General features: G+C 41.4%; 1 protein-coding gene across 2 annotated transcripts; it reads right to left on the reverse strand.

Annotated features, from left to right (window-relative positions):
- Positions 1–1,559: 1,559 nt before the first annotated feature.
- Positions 1,560–20,508, reverse strand: c18h3orf33 (c18h3orf33 homolog (H. sapiens)). 2 transcript variants are annotated; one of them, XM_067995339.1, is made up of 5 exons: positions 20,395–20,508; positions 20,112–20,171; positions 16,830–16,983; positions 14,174–14,334; positions 1,560–7,385 (listed from the first exon to the last, which is right to left on the reverse strand). In XM_067995339.1, the coding sequence occupies exons 1-5, from the start codon at positions 20,476–20,478 to the stop codon at positions 7,113–7,115; spliced, it is 732 nt and encodes a 243-aa protein (XP_067851440.1). In that variant the 5' UTR covers positions 20,479–20,508; the 3' UTR covers positions 1,560–7,112. The 2 variants fall into 2 exon arrangements, with proteins under 2 accessions (XP_067851440.1, XP_067851441.1); XM_067995340.1 differs by lacking the exon at positions 20,112–20,171.

Genomic DNA, 20,508 nt, shown 5'->3' on the forward strand with positions numbered 1-20,508 from the left:
TGACTGCCTCCTGGATCGAAGTGTCCAGGTAACTTTCTCCCTCCCTGATGCATCGCAATGTCTGCAGCTCGGACTCCAGCTCCTCAACTCGGAGCTGAAGTTCCTCGAGCCGCACATGTAGTCGCCCTGGGCAAAACTGTCCAGTAGCTCCCACATATTGCAGCTGCAACACATCTCCTGCCCTGTCATAACTATTTTATTTATTTAATTGATTACTACAATGCCAATCAAATTATTTTTAGGTTGAATCAAGTACTGGCCTTGTTTAATTTATTAAATTAAGTTTAGTTTTTTTTAAAAAATTTAGTTTTATGCTATAAGTTTCTTAGCCCACAGTCCTAAGAAAGAAGAAAACAGAAAAGATACACACCACCAACCACCTACCTGCCTTACCTGTGACATCTCACTGCAGTTTTGTTGTGTTCTTGGTACGCTCCTCTCTGCTGACTAATAAAATGCACCTCACCCCTTACTGCACCAAATCCCCTCACTCAACAAATTCCCAACTATAGACTCTGTCGAAACCAGACTCCATCGATAGCTGCTACTCCGTGCTCCCTCACTTAATCCTATACTTCAGCTATTCTATTATGAAAAGGAGTACTGAATGCACAAAAGGTGTATACTCTCCTTCAATCCTGCCATCTACTTTGCACAATGGTATACATCTGAGATCTGCACCAAGGCATCAATCTGAAATTATCCAATTTGACAACTAGGCTTTTTTTATTATTTTATAAATCACAACTGGACATGTACAACTACAATTTTGCAACAGCATTTTTGCCAAAATATATAGATTTATAGACTAGCAGTATCAAGGACAAAAATTCTCAAATATACCCGAGTATATCAGAATATAGCATCAAATATCATAAATTTACATGTTTCTGATCAGAAAGGCTTCTGATCAGGATGGAATTACACAATACGTAATTAGCATACACCTGACCCTCCAAAGCATCAGCTCAGTTATGTCCACTTAAGGGATTTCAGTATCAGGAATAGAAAAGTGCACCAGAGCCCGACAGGACATGAACAAGTGATGGTGCCAAAGGAGAAGCAGGAAACTTTGGTCTGGAGGGCCAGCTTGTGTCCATCCGCAATTGATGAGGCTGTGCTCCACATGGTGGACAAAGGTGTTTCAATTCCATCCATCAACACTACACAGATGCATGTAGTAATGTTTTTTTTAATTCGTTCACGGGATTGGGTGTCGCTGGCAAGGCCAGTATTTATTGCCCATCTCTAATTGCCCTCGAGAAGGTGGTGGCGAGCCACCTTCTTGAACCGCTGCAGTCCGTGTGGTGAAGGTTCTCCCACAGTGCTGTTCGGTAGGGAGTTTCAGGATTTTGACCCAGCGACGATGAAGGAACAGCAATGTATTTCCAAGTCGGGATGGTGTGTGACTTGGAGGGGAACGTGCAAGTTGTGTTGTTCCCATGTGCCTGCTGCCCTTGTCCTTCTAGGTGGTAGAGGTCGCTGGTTTGGGAGGTGCTGTCGAAGAAATCTTGGCGAGTTGCTGCAGTGCATCTTGTAGACGGTACAGACTGCAGCCACGGTGCGCCGGTGGTGAGAGGAGTGACTGTTTAGGGTGGTGGATGGGGTGCCAGTCAAGCAGACTGCCTTGTCCTGGATGGTGTTGAGTTTCTTGAGTGTTGTTGGAGTTGCACTCATTCAGGCAAGTGGAGAGTATTCCATCACAGTCCTGACTTATGCCTTGTAGATGGTGGAAAGGCTTTGGGGAGTCAGGAGGTGAGTCACTCGCCGCAGAATACCCAGCCTCTGACCTGCTCTTGTAGCCACAGTATTTATGTGACTGGTCCAGTTAAGTTTCTGGTCAATGGTGACCCCCAGGATGTTGATGATGGGAGAAATCGGTGATGGTAATGCCGTTGCATGTCAAGGGGAGGTGGTTAGACTCTCTATGGTTGGAGATGGTCATTGCCTGGCACTTGTCTGGTGCGAATGTTACTTACCACTTATCAGCCCAAGCCTGGATTTTACTAGGGCTCCTTGGTGCCACACTTGGTCAAACGCTTCAGCCTTGTCTTTTGCACTCACGTGCTGGACTCTGCCATCATTGAGGATAGGGATGTTTACAGAGCCTCCTCCTCCCGTTAGTTGTTTAATTATCCACCACCATTCACGACTGGACGTGGCAGAACTGCAGAGCTTTGATCTGATCCAGTGGTTGTGGAATCGCTTAGCTCTGTCTATAGCATGTTGAGGACTCCCAGGGCCACTCCCTCCTGACTGTATATCATTGTACCACCACCTCTGGTGGTTCTGTCCTGCCGGTGGGACAGGACATACCCAGTGATGGTTATGAAAGAGTCTGGGACGTTGGCTGAAAGGTATGGTTCTGAGAGTATGGCTGTTAGGCTGTTGCTTGACAGCTGTCAGGCTGTGGGACAGCTCTCCCAATTTTGGCACAAGTGCCCAGATGTTAGCGAGGAGGATTTTGCAGGGTCAACTGGGGTGGTTTGCCTTTGTCGTGTCCGGTGCCTAATGGTCCGATGCCAGGTGGTACGTCCAGTTTTATTCTTATGACTTTTTGTAGCGAGATTGTATAACTGAGTGGCTTGCTAGGCCATTTCAGAGGGCAATTAAGAATCAACCACATTGATGTGGGTCTGGAGTCACATATAGGCCAGACGGGTAAGAATGTGGAGGAGTTAGTGCACTAGAGGGATGAGCTTCCATGGGCTGAAAGGCTTTTCTCATTTCTGGCTTTTCTTATGTTCCTATCTCAGTTGTAGCATGATGCAAAAGCAAGGATTTAAGTGTAGTCTAACAGAATAAACTTCACAACATAATACCAACTGTTTATTGATTTTTTTTTACAGGGAGACTTTTGCTATACACACAGACATTTATGTATAGTGAACATTACATAATAATTACAAAACTTATTACATATTAAACACATGCTGTATTTTACATAGCAGGCTTTAATATTGAAAAATGAGCCAGTCCAAGGAATGCTCATGTTTGAATAGCCTTGCTCATGTCCAGAGCCCTAGTTAGAAACACTTTAAGGGTGTATTTCTTCTGTTTGTTCTGCTTGATGTGCTGCAACATTGGAGCTGGATTGGTAGGGGAAATTCATACTGTAACACTGTTCCTGTTACATCATCTTTGAACTCGGCACATTTATTATGTTCAGTAGTATGTGTTGCATTCATGTTTTTAAATGAAGCACTCAACACTATCTGTAATATACTGTAGTAAATTTAAGTTTACCATACAGCACATTCTTCAAGTTCTTTGAGAAATTTAGCAGTAATAGTGCACCTTTTTGCTCTAGTCCCTTTTTCCTTCACTTTTTCAATTTCTTTTTTAAAATCATCTGCCTCACGTTTTGTTTATTTGCCTCACTTTAAAGTTGATTAATACTACAGGGAATGCTGCAGCTGTGTTCCGGGGCATGATCATAGCATCATATAAAGTTATGGCACAGAAATCAGCCATTCGGCCCATCATGTCCGTGCCGGCCGAAAAAGAGCGATCCAGCTTAATCCCACTTTCCAGCACTTGGTCCGTAGCCCTGGAGGTTACAGCATTTCAAGTGCATATCCAAGTACTTTTTAAATGAGTTGAGGGTTTCTGCCTCTACCACCCTTTCAGGTAGTGAGTTCCAGACCGCCACCACCCTCTAGGTGAAAATATTTCTCAACTCCCCTCCAATCCTTCTACCAATTACTTTAAATCTATGCCCCCTAGTCACTGACCCTTCTGCTAAGGGAAATAGGTCCTCTCTATCCACCATTTAGTCCCGTCATAATTTTATATACCTCAATTAAATCTCCCCTCAGCCTCCTTTGTTCCAAAGAAAACAACCCCAGCCTATCCAACCTTTTCTCATAGAGCTAAAATTCTCCAGCCCTGGCAACATCCTCGTAAATCTCCTCTGTACCCTCTCTGGTGCAATCACATCTTTCTTGTAATGTGATGAACAGACTAGTACTCAAACTGTGGCCTAACCAATGTTTTATACAGTTCTCGCATAACCTCACTGCTCTTATATTCTCTGCCTCAGCTAATAAAGGAAAGTATCCCGAACGCCTTTTTAACCACCTTATCTACCTGTTCTCCCTTCAGGGATCTGTAGACATGCACTCCAAGGTCCCTCTGTTCCTCTACACCTCTCAGTATCCTTCCATTTATTGTGTACTCCCTTGCCTTGTTAGCCTTCCCCAAATGCATTACCTCACATTTCTCCGGATTGAATTCCATTTGCCACTTTTCTGCCCACCTGACCAGTCCATTGATGTCTTCCTGATGTCTACAGCTTTCCTCTTCACCATCAACCACATGGCCAATTTTTGTATCATCTGCAAACTTCTTGATCAAGCCCCCAAAATTCAAGTCCAAATCATTAGTATACACCACAAAATGCAGGGATCTAGAACTGAGCCTTGTGGGACCCCACTGGAAACAGCCTTCCAGTCGCAAAAACACCCGTTAACCTTTACCCTTTGCTTCCTGCCACTGAGCCAATTTTGGATCTAACTAGCCACTTTTCCTTGGATCCCATGGGCTTTTACTTTTTTGACCAGTCTGCCACGTGGGACCTTGTCAAAAGCCGTGATCTTCCCTTAACAAATCCATGCTGAATATCCTTGATTAACCCATGCCTTTCTAAATGACGATTTATGCTGTCCCTCAAAATCAATTCCAATAATTAGAGGTCAGACTGACTGGTCTACAATTGCTCGGTCTATCTCTTTCTCCCTTTTTAAACAATGGTACGACGTTAGCTGTCCTCCAAGCCTCTGGTACCATGCTTGTAGCCAGGGAGGATCGGGAAATGATGGTCAGAGCCTCCGCTATTTCCTCCCTTGCTTCTCTTAACAGCCTGGAATACATTTCATCCGGGCCTAGCAATTTATCTACTTTCAAAGATGCTAATCCTCTTAATACTTCCTCTCTCACTATGTTTATCCCTTCCAATATTTCACACTCCTCCTCCTCAACTACAATCTCTGCATCGTCCCCCTCATTTGTGGAGACAGAGCAAAGTATTCATTAAGAACCATACCCACATCTTCTGCCTCCACACATAGGTTACCTTTTTGGTGTCTAATAGGCCCTACTCTTTCCTTAGTTATTCTCTTACTCTTCATGTATTGATAAAACATTTTTGGGTTTTCCTTAGTTTTACTTGCCAGTATTTTTTCATGCCCTCTCTTTGCTTTCCTAATTTCCTTTTTAATTTCACCCCTGCCTTTTCTATACTCCTCTAGGCTGTCTGCAGTATTGCGCTCTTGGTGTTTGACATAAGCTTCCCTTTTTTGCCTTATCTTACCCTGTATGCTCCTTGTCATCCAAGGGGCTCTAGATTTGGCAGTCCCACCCTTTTTCTTTGTGGGAACATGTTTACTCTGAATCCCTTGGTACAGTATTATCTTAAGAACACTGTTAGCAACAATAAATCAACTAATGAAAGGACCATTATTTTGTGACTATTTACTTGGCTAATATCTTCCACTTGTAACTTTTAATAAGTGCATAATTATAATGAAAAAAGCTTAGGTTGTATCATCAAGCTCTTGGATGAAGCTGACCAAATCAAAAATTTTTGAAGAGAGAGAAAAGGTTTGAAGGAAGTGAAGCCAAAATGGTACTTTAAAAATGGACTGGGCAGACAATTTAGAGAATTCTCAAAAGAGAGAAAAAATTGTCAAAAAGGAGCTTAAAAAACTTTACTTAAGTCATCTTCATACTTTATTTCCTCACTTTTATTTAAGAGCTTATTTCATTTTGAAATTCAATCCTTTCTCATTCTAATTACAGTACTGTAAAAATTTTCCCAACAATCTTGAAGAACCAGCTGAGGTTATGATGAGCACCTAATCAATTGCAACAATGCTAAGAACTTAAGTTTGGAAGCAGATAACAAAACTGATGTGCCAAGTACGGTACCTGTACAGTGGTACTTGTTCCTAACCACACTCTCAGATGACGGACAACTGTGCCACGTGGGGTCAGAATGTGTGCACATCTTCTATGTCCACTGGGGTTGCAAAATCTCGAACATATTCCTAGAGGTTTGATCACGTGACATCTGACCATCAAGTGATGTCTGATCACGACACTTTCCCACAGTTAAGAACATACATAAGAACATAAGAAATAGGAGCGGGAGTAGGCCACACGGCTCCTCAAGCCTGCTCGGCCATTCAACAGGATCATGACTGATCTTCAACCTCAATCCACTTTCCTGCCCGATCCCCATATCCCTTGATTCCCCTAGAGGCCAAAAATCTATTTATCTCAGCCTTGAATATACTCAATGACTCAGCATCCGCAGCCCTCTGGGTTCGAGATTTCCAACAGATTCGCAACCGAGTGAAGAAATTCCTCCTCATCTCAGTCCTAAATGGCTGACCCCTTATCCTGCGACTATGCCCCCTAGCTCTAGGCTCTTCAGCCAGGGGAAGTGCCAGTGATCCTGACTGTGAAAGTTCCAGATACAACAGCTTTGCAACATGCTGTATCCCGTGTTTTAAGTTGTATAAGGGTTTGGCGCAATGAAGGCTGTCTGTAGTTCCTAATTTGCAAGTGTCTGTGGTTTCAGAGTGCCTCTTGTAAATTTTACCATGTAAGTTATTTTGGTCTCTCAATAAGCGTCAGTTTTTTGGGAATATCCGTTTATGCAGGTTTCACTGTATGTACTCGTTAAAGGTCATGGATGGAAGGCACTTGCTAACTATTTGACTGGAAAATATTGATCCCTTCATTAAATAATGTACAGCATAGCTCCAGTACAAAAGTAGATTTTCTCCAGTGAAGTATCATCCTGTTAATGAATGGAAAGGACTAATGTGAAGGAGCAGAGTTGGTGGAGTGCAATGTACAGGCTTAATTGTTTTGTAACATACCAGTATATGGTTTAGAACACTGGACAAAGAATTGCATTTCTGAATAAACCAATAAGTCGAGATACAATATTTTGCATGGTAATAAATGGGTCTTTGTATCTTAAACCAAGGTAACATGTTTTGCACTTGTAATTACATACATAAGCATGATATACCAGTTAGAAAGCAGTTACATTTACTGTACACAGTAAGTCCAACATTTTTCTTCAACTGAATATTGACAATTTATTTTTTTCTGAGAGATCTGACCCATAAAATCAGGTTATGTAAATTATGCAAAATCTTAGAATTCCGTAAATTATTTGAGATTCTTTCTATAAAATTAGGCTCTTTCCAGAGGCCTTTACCTTTTTTCTGGGCTTTCAGTTCTGCTTTAAGCAACCTAGTCTGCAACCTCCAGTACAGTTTGGGGTTAGAGTGTAGGCCCTCAATAGTAACAGCTCGCCCAAGGCCTTCTCTCAAAATCTCTTCATTTAGACAAACTGTGAAAAACCCACCCTAAAAGGAAATAAAATGAAATTAAACTCTATTTTCAAATGGCATGTTATATGTCAGTCCATTGCCAATAATTTCTTCTAGCCTTGCTAATGGTGGATCATGCATTAATTTGATATATCTAAGGGAATACATAATACCAAATTTTCAGCTGAATTGGGCAAATAGAAGATGAGAAACAAAAGGTAAACAACATGAAAGGATTGTCTGACAAAACAGAGGCCCATAAGCGTCAGATTTAGCATATATCTCTACATAATAAGAATTAATTGGCTGAACCATTCAGCCTCAGAACATCGTGGAAAAGGCCTGAGGTGTCAGTATGTGAAAGTATGCAAGTATGTGCTCTTGATTTTAAAAGTTTTTTTAAAAAAAATACCAATTGATCTCCATTTCTCATGAACAACATTTTTTAAACCAGGAATTGGGTAGACATTAGCTGCTGACAACTCTGGACTTTCTCAAAAATTCAATCCAAAACTTGTCTGGAGCTCCAAGCTTGATCAGGTAAAGGCTTAGTTAACATTTCATTTAAAACCAAGATTTTTTACAAATACTTCAACTTACCTAATTAGTTAAACCTTCAGTTACAACTTTTAGATAGTTACAACTTATTTAAACTTTCAGTTTTAGTGCAGAAGTACAATGGCTGTTTTCTGTATTTGTTACTGGAATTGATTGGTCCCTGCTCAACAACTGATCAATGATGCAACACTGATAGCCTAGACCAATCAAAAAGCGAATTGGAATACTACACATATATAACATCATACCTTCAACCAGACACCAAAAAAAATTAGACCAACAGATATGTGTACAATGACAGACATCAATTATATCAGAAGTTAACTAGTATGATTACATGAGATTGGGGACTACTAAATGTTAATCCAAATCTGACAGTTACATTGTCAGCAGATGCAGGGAAATGGGATTTTTCTCTTATTTTCAGCTCATATACCATGATACGGAAACAAAACTTAGTATAATAAGAGGCAGGAGTATCCTTATTAAACAAACTATGAAGGGACAACTGAGACATACTGGAAAATTACAGATTGCTTGAAATAACCTTTTTAAAAAGTCAATGCATACAACATTCCTCCACAAGGTCAACCCTAGAGAGTATGACCAAAGAAGAATGGCAGCCTGAGTATGGGGGAGAAACTTGTAGTGATCCTAGCTGAAGATGGTCAGTGGTTAATAAAGGGAGCAAAAAGGATAGAGCTCAAGTCTGTAGCCCTGAATACTGAAACATACATTATGCTGAGGGATAATGGCAAGGAAAGTGGATTGAGAATCCAATAGGCAGTCTGGCCAGCAGTGACTATATGCATGCTAAACAGGGGAAGCAACATGCTATAGACAGGGCTAAGCGATTCCACAACCAATGGATCAGACAAAGCTCTGCAGTCCTGCTACATCCAGTCGTGAATGGTGGTGGACAATTAAACAACGAACGGGAGGAGGAGGCTCTGTAAACATCCCCATCCTCAATGATGGTGGAGTCCAGCACGTGAGTGCAAAAGACAAGGCTGAAGCGTTTGCAACCATCTTCAGCCACAAGTGCCGAGTGGATGATCTATCTCGGCCGCCTCCCGATATCCTCACCATCACAGAAGCCAGTCTTCAGCCAATTCGATTCACTCCACGTGATATCAAGAAACGGCTGAGTGCACTGGATACAGCAAAGGCTATGGGACCCGACAACATCCCGGCTGTAGTGCTGAAGACTTGTGCTCCTGAACTAGCTGCGCCTCTAGCCAAACTGTTCCAGTACAGCTACAACATTGGCATCTACCCGACAATGTGGAAAATTGCCCAGGTATGTCCTGTCCACAAAAAGCAGGACAAATCCCATCCGGCCAATTACCGCCCCATCAGTCTACTCTCAATCATCAGCAAAGTGATGGAAGGTGTCGTTGACAGTGCTATCAAGCGGCACTTACTCACCAATAACCTGCTCACCGATGCTCAGTTCAGGTTCCGCCAGGACCACTCGGCGCCAGACCTCATTACAGCCTTGGTCCAAACATGGACAAAAGAGCTGAATTCCAGAGGTGAGGTGAGAGTGACTGCCCTTGACATCAAGGCAGCATTTGACCGAGTGTGGCATCAAGGAGCCCTAGTAAAATTGAAGTCAATGGGAATCAGGGGGAAAACTCTCCAGTGGCTGGAGTCATACCTAGCACAAAGGAAGATGGTAGTGGTTGTTGGAGGCCAATCATCTCAGCCCCAGGGCATTGCTGCAAGAGTTCCTCAGGGCAGTGTCCTAGGCCCAACCATCTTCAGCTGCTTCATCAATGACCTTCTCTCCGTCATAAGGTCAGAAATGGGGATGTTCGCTGATGATTGCACAGTGTTCAGTTCCATTCGCAACCCCTCAAATAATGAAGCAGTCCGAGCCCGCATGCAGCAAGACCTGGACAACATCCAGGCTTGGGCTCATAAGTGGCAAGTAACATTCGCGCCAGACAAGTGCCAGGCAATGTCCATCTCCAACAAGAGAGGGTCTAACCACCTCCCCTTGACATTCAACGGCATTACCATCGCCGAATCCCCCACAATCAACATCCTGGGGGTCACCATTGACCAGAATCATAACTGGACCAGCCATATAAATAATTTGGCTACAAGAGCAGGTCAGAGGCTGGGTATTCTGTGGCGAGTGACTCACCTCCTGACTCCCCAAAGCCTTTCCACCATCTACAAGGCACAAGTCAGAAGTGTGATGGAATACTCTCCACTTGCCTGGATGAGTGCAGCTCCAACAACACTCAAGAAGCTCGACACCATCTGGGACAAAGCAGCCCACTTGATTGGCACCCCTTCCACCACCGGCGCACTGTGGCTGCAGTGTGTACCATCCACAGGATGCACTGCAGCAACTCGCCAAGGCTTCTTCAACAGCACCTCCCAAACCCATGACCTCTACCACCTAGAAGAACAAGGGCAGCAGGCACATGGGAACAACACCACCTGCACGTTCCCCTCCAAGTCACACACCATCCCCGTGGAAATATATCGCCGTTCCTTCATCGTCGCTGGGTCAAAATCCTGGAACTTCCTACCTAACAGCACTGTGGGAGAACCTTCACCACACGGACTGCAGCGGTTCAAAGCGGCGGTTCACCACCACCTTATCAAGGGCAATAAATGCTGGCCTTGCCAACGACACCCACATCCCATGAATGAATAAGAAAAAAAGGGTGGTAATGGGTCAAATAAAGAAACAAAAGATGGGTCCAGAGGAGGTGTAAACGATTACAGCAGAATAACAGAGGATGAGGGAAGCATGAAAAATCTGGCAAAGGTGGCTGAACCCCTGGGGTGTGGACCACCCCGCCGGCCGTGTATCGATAGGGGACCCCCACCCTAAGCACCAGCCCGCACTGCACCACCATCCCTTTTGTCATTCAATCACTCCTGCCCTCTGCCTTATCATAGACCTTCCCCTTTGTTCTTTCCTCCCCCGCACCAAACCCATTTCCCTAGCTTTGTACTTGCTTAAAAACTGTTACTCTCTACCATGTTCCAGTTCTGATGAAAGGTCATCAACCTGAAATGTTAACTGTTTCTCTCTCCACAGATGTTGCCTGACCTGCTGTGTATTTTCCAGCATTTTCTGTTTTTTATTTGAGTTCATCAATAATTGGGATTGCTTTCAGAATATAGAAAGCAGGTTCAGTAGTGATGGAGAACATTTAAATAGGGCAGGCAGCAGGAGGCTTGTGAGTAACATAGAAATAGCAACTGAGTACCGTCAGATGAGGGGCACAGGCAGGGTGGGTTGAGGACTGTGCATAAGAAAACACAGGATGCTGGAAGTTATCAGCAGGGCCAAGAATGCAACATTATAAACAGTATCACATTACCCAGAAGCAATCAAAACAATTGACTGAGCTGGAGGCAGAGTGGCAACCAGTAAAAACGACTGAAGAATCAGACATTTGGCTAATGTGGGATTGCGGAAAATAAAATAAGTTACAAGGGTACAGGGCATTCAGGAAGGGCAGGAAAAGTTGGAGGTGTTGACATATATGTAAGGGATACGTGTGGGAGGTTAAACTAATTGAGGCAGTATTGCAGTAAAAGCTGTGGTATGAAATTCTATGGCCAGTTCTATAGTTCTATAGAAGAATAGGATTAGGACAACATTTAGGATCTGCTGCAGATCGTCAGCCCAAAATAAGGAAAATTATTAAATTAGAAAGATGAACAAAAATAATACTGATTTGGGGGGAGGGGGGTAGGAAAGAAAGAGGGGAGAGGAAAATCTTCAGCCAGCCCAACATAAATTGGGAATATCCAACTTAGAAAGACTCAACTTGTCAATATAGTACACAAATACTTCCTAATTTGGCTTGTCACGAAAACAATTTTACAACTACCATTTGCTTCCTTCTCTTTAGCCAATTACTCTCAATACTCACTGTCCTTTGTGGCTATCAAGGGTAGGTGCTCTTCGGGACTTTGATATTACTAAAGCAGAGATTCTAGAAAAGCTCAAAGGCCAATAAATCCATGATACTTATGAACTATACTCGAAAGTACTTGGAGAGACAAGACAGAAGATTTGTAAAGCAATAGTCATGTTGAGAGAATCAATGAACATCAGCGTGGTTCCAACACATTGGAAACAGGCAAATATAGTTGCCATCTTTAAAAAGGGTAACAAAAGACCCATGAGCCTGTTCTCAACAATTGGAAAACTAAAGGCTTCAATAAAGAGAAGTAGAATGGAAGAGCATCTGTGTAAAATAAACTAAAAAATGAGTGCCAATAATGGTTTGGTGTGTAGATCTTGACTGAGGTGATGATGCCCTAAATTACCCTTCATAATTTTGTACACCTCAATTAAATCACCCCTCAGCCTCCTCTGTTCCAAAGAAAACAACCCAAGCCCATCCAATCTTTCCTCATAGCTAAAATTCTCCAGTCCTGGCAACATCATCTCAAATCTCCTCTGTACCCTCTCTAGTGCAATTACATCCTTCCTGTAATGTGGTGACCAGAATTGTACGCAGTACTCAAGCTATGGACAAACGTGTTTTATACAGTTCTAGCATAACCTCCCTGCTCTTATATTCTATGCCTTGGCTAATAAAGGAAAGTATCCCTTATGCCATCCTTAACTACCTTATCTACCTGTCCTGCTATCTTCAGGGATCCAAATGGGGAGGGCAAACAAGACACACTTCTCCAGATTGAATTCCATTTGCCACTTTTCTGCCCACCTGACCAGTCCATTGATATCTTTCTGCAGTCTACAGCTTTCCTCCTCACTATCAACCACACGGCCAATTTTTGTATCATCTGCAAACTTCTTAATCATGTCCCCTACATTTAAGTCTAAATCATTAATATATACCACAAAAAGCAAGGGACCTAATACTGAGCCCTGCGGAACCCCACCAGAAGCATCCTTCCAGTCACAAAAACGCCTGTCGACCATTACCCTTTGCTTCCTGCCACTGAGCCAATTTTGGATCCAACTTGCCACTTTCCCTTGGATCCCATGGGCTTGTACTTTTTTGACCAGTCTGCCACGTGGGACCTAGTCAAAAGCATGGCTAAAATCCTTGTAGACTACATCAAACGCACCACCCTCATCGACCGTCCTGTTACCTCCTCAAAAAATTCAATCAAGTTAGTCAGACACGACATTCTCTTAACAAATCCATACTGACTGTCCTTGATTAATCCATGCCTTTCTAAGTGATGGTTTATCCTGTCCCTCAGAATTGATTCCAATAATTTGCCCACCAATGAGGTTAGAATGACTGGCCTGTAATTACTTGGTCTATCCCTCGCTCTGTTTTTAAACAACGGTACAACGTTAGCAGTCCTCCAATCCTCCGGCACCACGCCTGTATCCAGGGAGGATTGGAAAATGATGGTCAGAGCCTCCATTGTTTCCTCCCTTGGTTCTCTTAACAGCCTGGGATACATTTCATCTGGGCTGATTTATCTACTTTCAAAAGATGCTAATCCCCTTAATACTTCCTCTCGCACTATGTTTATCCCATCCAATATTTCACACTCCTCCTCCTTAACTACAATGTCTGCATCATCCCTCTTTTGTGAAGACAGATGCAAAGTATTCATTAAGAATGGATGTTTAGATTTTTTTTTAAATGGGCCAGTTAAGACTGCAGATTTTGTGATAATTTGATGCTGTTTACACAATGTAGCCACAATAGAACCTTTATAACTACAGTTTATGGCAAATCAATTTGCACTTCTGTCACATATTCCAAGCAACCTTGCCTCAACTACATGTAGACCTGCTGCACATAGTTTACTCTTAATTTGAAATAGAAAAATTTAAAGTTACTAGATAATTTGAATTTTTAAAATATATTTTCTTTATATTGCCAAATTTGAACTACTGGATAATTTAACTTTTTTGTGCAAAAAACGATTTTGAATTAACGGGAGTGGACTGCAGTCTTGTAGTCAAAAAGTTATATTGCAACTGATGCAAAGCAAATTTTTAAAATTTCAATTTAAGCCTTTCAAAAAATGCATAAGCAGCAGTCCTCTAGGCACCTTTAAGTTTCTAATATTACAGAAGAAACGATTAACCCATTAGCTCTTTCCTAACATTTAAAAACCGCCACCATACAGAAGACAGGCAGTATTATCTAGTGTCATCTTCTTGCACCATTCTCAAACCTGTGTTGCAACTACAGCAAAGGTTTGCTTGTTCCAGTCTTCTAAATCACAATGCAACAATACAATGATTTGATACAGAAATGTGAATTTGTACTTCTGAAACCTGGACTTACCTTGTTTAATCTTACAATGCAATCAATAAAAGAATTCTCCCTCCTCAGAAGTTGAAACCAAATAATGTGAGAAGGTTTTATTTGTTCTCTTAACCAGGTTCTAGCCTCGTCAGTCATTTCCAAGCCAGCCAATCTAACCATCAGATGACCATTTGACTGCCCTGAGGAAAATAGAAATGTTTCTTTACTAGTCTTGGATTAAAGTAAATTTGAATTAAAGTAATTTCACACACGACAGGTAAGACAGCTGATCCAACCTGAACAATCGGGGACACCTGTCCTTTTAAGAGACTTTCTACACCTTATAGGAGGACCTTCACAAGTAATCATCCTTTTGTGACCATCTAAGCCCAAGAATTAAGGAGAGCATATTCTATGTTTGATTAAGGATCTGAGCCATCTGACATGTCACATATTAAAGGGTCCAATCACTTTTTCCTGCATCATAGGGCAAGCCTTTTTCTTTTATAATTGGATAATTTCTGAGTGAAGGATTTACCGGATGACATACTAATGTTTGAGCTGAAGAGGTCATTCGAGGAGGTCAGGATGTCTATTTTTTTTTAAAGTATCCAGCCTATCAGCTGGAAGTTGATTGGGGTTTAACTGTTATACTATCTACATTGCCAGTATCATTTAATACCCAGGTGACAGCAAAACAACACTCCAGTACCTTGTCCCTGTACATGTGCCATAAAGTAACGTCAGCTAAGGCAAAGAATGCAACATTCCATTTATCCAGCCAGGACCTGGGCATCTATACCAAAAATGGATACTAGTTGGGCATTGAACAGGGTAGTGGTAGGATGCCCTGTGTTACAAAGCTGCTACCAATTTGCCAAGAAAGCTGCAAGCCAGCTTCACAGACTCTGGTAGAAATTAGCTTTAAAGTTCATACTGGCAATGCTGAGAAAAAGTATATAATTGGTACAAAGCTGTGGTTGTTCAACGAGGGCCAGCTGTGGTCTCAGATATACTGGCCACTTTACCCGCATCATATGAAGCATAACAGAAGAGATTGAAGTACTTCTTTGTAAATTGATTGAAATATTTATGAACAATTAAAGCGTATGGCCATATACATTTATCACCAGATATCAAGGTACCACATACATAAACCTCACAGTTGAAATTATCACATATCTCAAGATAATAAGGTTGCTGCAATGGCTACAGGGACACAGATAATAGTGCATTTATAAGAGAAAGAGGATACATCCCAGGCTTAGAAAGGAGAAAGACGTGGCAGCCAAATTGCACACAGTAAGCTTAGACAAACAGTAAGTTAGATAAATGACCAGTTAATCTTTTTTGTGCTGTTGGTTCAGGGATGAATATTGGCCACCCCTGAATATCTAGAGGAACAGGCCTTGAAGACTGCTTAGAGGAGTAGTAGCACTACCTCTAACACTGGGAAGACTACAGTAAGTACACATTCTTACAGTTTATTGTAAGTTAAACGTAATACCCATGCATAACAGAAGTAGAATTACACAGAATTTTGACAGAGGAAGTAAACTTTGAAATGCACAGGAAGCGCTCACCATACACAATTTTTAAAATATGTATACTAGTAAATTGCCTGTGGATTTAAAAAAAACACACAAAATAGTAAGAGTTGGAAGAAAGACTAAAGAAACTTGCTCCATTGCGCTATCAACTGGCCAGAACCTGCAACAACATTGCGACAGACAACTGTTTACACAGAATCATAGTAAGCCTCTTTGTTTAGGTTGCAAATTCAGTTACTCAAATCTTTCTCTACCGTACCATTTTTGGGGCATAAGGTTAAATTTTAAACATAAAAATTTTGAAACCGTGTAAACAATGAACCTTTGAGTGTCAAACACAGAAAATATATAGAAGAATATTCTTGAGATATTGTGTTCACAGCAATATTGTGGCATCCCCAACAGGCAAAAATCTGAGGACTCCTATGGTTTCCAGAGCCCAGTTTGAAAATCTACCTCCAAAAATGACAAAATTCTGTGGTCAACATTGTAAATAGCAAGAACCTGCCACTCACCTTTTTTCAGTTTGTGCTCAGTGGACAAAATCAAATCAAAACTTGGCTAAGAGGATTGAATAATGGTGTCAGACATTTAGATTTTAATGTTCAGTGTTTCCAGCATTTTCTGTTTTTATTTCAGATTTCCAGCATCCACAGTATTTTGCTTTTGATTTAGATCAATAATGCCCACAACTGGGTTATAAAAAAAAAGCTACCAAATCGTTAAACTTATAGCACACAAACTAAATATAATCACACTGATTGCACATTTCCAGTAAAATCCAGCAATGAAGCTTTGTGAATTTCATCAAATGATATCAACTCAAATAAATCTAATAGTGTAAAATGCATCAAATGACTATATGTTCAAGTCATTTTAAGGTTCGCTCTTATCAGTTGCATGCAGAAGGTGATATCACAAGCAGTATTTTAATCAGTCCCGAGCCAAGTCTGCAGTTCACATACATATGTTATCTTATATTACCAAACATCTTAAAAGCATCACAATAGTTAGACTATTTTAGGCTAATGAAAGGAAAATCAACCAGGATTCCTACTTCTGATTGCATTCCAGGAACCCCTGCAGGAATGTACATATACATGGACATCCAATGTGGCCAGGCTCATTCCTCCATTGATACTTACTTTTTCTTTGCAGAGATGAAATAACAGGAAGGGTAATGGGAATATGTTCCACTTCTAGTCCATTTTCTGTTACATGATGTACTCTCCCTCGAAGTTTGACACTTTTTGCAATAAAGTTATCAGGTATTTTTGTGACACAAGTAAATTTAGTAACCTGTGAAGATGAAGGAAAATGATAATAAAAATTTTCATTATTGATCTGACTCTATATTAGCAACTTTAAAAAGCATCTCAATAGGATTTTTATGAGTTTGCATGTAATAAATCACATGATTTTAAATTTGTTGCTAAACCCATTATATTCTACAGTAGGGCTCAATCAATCTCTAACAGGATGCCATTGTTACTTAGCTTCCAAGTTGAGAAAAAAGGAAAACTGTTCCCAGCATGAAAATAGTCTCAGCCAAGGTACTCAACACATTCTAGAAATACATATAATAAAAGTATCTTTAAAACCTAGCAGAATAGGCAGATACCAGGTTCCATTAAGTTAGCAGATCTCACCCAGGGCAGCAATAAAGATACCATTATTAGCTTCAGTGTTTTAGGCCAGCAAAGGAAAAATCAACCAGAATTCCTACTTCTGATTGCTATCCAGGACCTCCTACTCGAAAGTACACATGCATGGACATCCAATGTGGCCAGGCTTATGCTCAGCTGTAATAATCCTCCGTGGATAAATAACCAGAGTTCATTGTCTATGTTCAGGCGAGAAGTATGGACAGTTGGGCGAGATACCAGAGGTCTGGCAGTATCTATAGAACATACCCATCACAAGCTACTGCCTTCAAAGAAGGGGCTGGGGAATTGAAAAAAAAGCTCTTGTTTTGCGACAGGCTCTAGACCCAGCCCCAATCCTTTCTTCTATTAAATCTTAATAGGACAAATGTCTGGTGGTGGTCTTGTTGAAATTTGATTACAGCTGAGCTGTGTTACTAACTTTTTGTCTGAGCCCAGAATCCCAAAACATTTAGTTTGACGACCACTATGTAACAAACCACAGTCAGCAATACATTAGTACCACAGTTGAGAACTGATCATCACTGTATGGCCAATCTTAGGACACAAGCATGTGACCTTCTATTCCACATTGTAGCTCCAATGTGTTATCCTTCCATGCAGAGCTTAAGACAGCTGTTTTAATGAAATAGCATAGCAAGCAACTAAGTTGGTCGCTATATAAATATACATTGCTATTGTGACTACTCTTCCACTTATCACTTGGAAGCATGAAATAAAGACCAAGCAATGACTGCTTGGATTTTTTTCATTCTCGGGACTTGGGCACCGCTGGCAAGGCCAACTTTCATTACCCATTCCTAGTTGAGAAAGTGATAGTGGGCCTTCTTCATAGCGGTTTGATACAACTGAATGGCTTACTTCAGAGGGCAGTTAAGAATCAATCACGCTGGTGTGGGACTGGTGTTACATACAGGCCAAACTGGATAAGGATGGCAGCTTTGATTCCCCAAAAGGCATTAATGAACTAGTTGGATCTTTACAACAATCTGAAAGCTTCTTGGTCACTTTCATGGATACCAGCTTTTCATTTCCAGATTTTAAAAAAGTATATATACAAAATTCAAATTCTCAAACTGCCACAGTGGGAGTGAACTCACATTTTTTGGCTTATCAGTTCAGGCCTCTGAATTGCTACTCAAGTAACATAACTATCTCCCCTACAAGCTCAGCAGAGTGAAAAACTGTAATGGTCCACTTCCACTCTGTGGAACAACACATTGGTAGACTAATAGGCTGCACGACCATTCTGCCAATAGTTTCTTTTGTATATATAATCAAATTAATTGCAAAATCATGAACCTATGAAGTGCAATTTTGTAAATTTACTAGATCAGCCATTGTTCAAGGCAAATCATATAGTTTCATAATGACAGAAGCAATGAACCATGCAATGGAGTGCATTATTCTGCTGCAAAGATTTAAGCATGCCTGTCCTTTTAAGGCCATAAAAATTTAATTGCAGTAAGTAAACAGATCCTGAGGTCATTCACTTCAATTCTTCTTTGGTGAGGGAATTTTGCAGATTGAAATATGTTCATTAGTTTCAGACTGCAGGCAGAAAGAGTCAAAACTTCAAAATTATTTTACAGCTGGAACAAAGTGATGCACGCAGTATGATGCTTTTGTGCTCCACCTGCACCATTTTTAATAGATTGGTAGTGGTTGGTCCTACTCCCAGTAATTCAGATGATCTGCTGCTTTATAATGACAGGGTTATTATGCCACACAAGGCACAATGTATTTTTCTACTGCTAAAGTACAGCTGTGTTCAAGCTGGCCCGTCTCTTTATGGCCAGAAATTGCAACTGCTGAAAGTAAACATGTCTGAGGTCCATCTACAATAAAGTGCAACATTTGGAGTATGATATTTGGGCACACAGGCCACATTTTAATAGCAAATTTCCCATGGTACTGCTCACAATAAGAGGATGCCCTTTTGTAAGTGCAGGAACATTATGCAATGTAAAATATTATTTTACTGCTAAAGTGCAGGCCCCTGTCTCTTTAAGGCCATGAGATGTAATTGCATTGCATTTTGGTGTTTAGTTACAAGTCAGGTGACTAAGGAGCAAAGCTCCTAAAGCTTGTGATTTCAAATAAAGCTGTGCGACTCCTTATATTTGTCCACCCCAGTCCATCACCGACATCTCCACATTACAACTTCATACATGTTATTCGTTTTCTTTCATTTGATTTTATTTCAGTCAAGAGAGGGTTCTAAACACTTGAATCATCAACTTGTTTGTTCTCTTTAGGTTGCTATTAATTACAACATTTTCTGTTTGATATCAGATTTTCAGCATTTCCGGTGTTTCTTTTTTTATCTGCTCAATTATTGATACCAATATCAACACACGTGGGGGTGATTTTAAACCCGAAGAACGGGTGGGAGTTGAAAAGTTTTTTTTTGGGTCGCAACCGCAACATTTTCAAACTTTGCATTCCCAGTGGGAAGCCTGTACTTTCAAGCACCGACGTGAAACCCAGAAATAAATCCGAGTTGCGGTCGGGACCCAAATATCAACTATTTTCAACTCCCACCCGCCCGTTCTTGGGGTTTAAAATCCCCCCGCCACCGCCCGTGTTTCTGTAAAGATGAATTTCACTAACCCACTGCAAGGAAAATGACAAATTTGAAAGGCAAATTCGGTTTTTAAAAAACCGTCATTGGTATGCCTGGTTTTATGGTGCGGGAGCGAAGTTGTAAGAGAAAATCCCTCGCAGATATCAACGGGCGCATCAAGCTCGAGGGCCACTTACTAGTCTGACGCTTCTGCCTAATAACACGATTCCAAATAGTGCCAGGCCCGTGCTGATGTTCTGCAAAACAAACGGGAGTAACAGTGCGGTCAAATACTGCCAACCCTTCCGCGCTCACAACTCTTATAACCGCGTCGTCTGCTAAAGCCCAAGTTACAAATAAACCTTTTGGCTGAGTGTTCGAGTTCGGCCTTTTTACTGTAGCTAAAATATTCCAACAGCAAGACTCCTGGCCTAAAGTGGCTCGAGCTGCCTTCGCGCGAGTATTTGATATGCCCCATACCCGCAACACGTGAATATGCTCGTCCCCAAAATCCACAACACTGCTGAGGTACGAGCCCAGCACCTTCCCAACCTCATCCGACATGTTCACTCGCACTCTGACATTACCCCGCGC

Source organism: Heptranchias perlo, chromosome 13, assembly GCF_035084215.1.
Source record: "Heptranchias perlo isolate sHepPer1 chromosome 13, sHepPer1.hap1, whole genome shotgun sequence".
Classification (NCBI taxonomy): Eukaryota; Metazoa; Chordata; class Chondrichthyes; order Hexanchiformes; family Hexanchidae; genus Heptranchias; species Heptranchias perlo.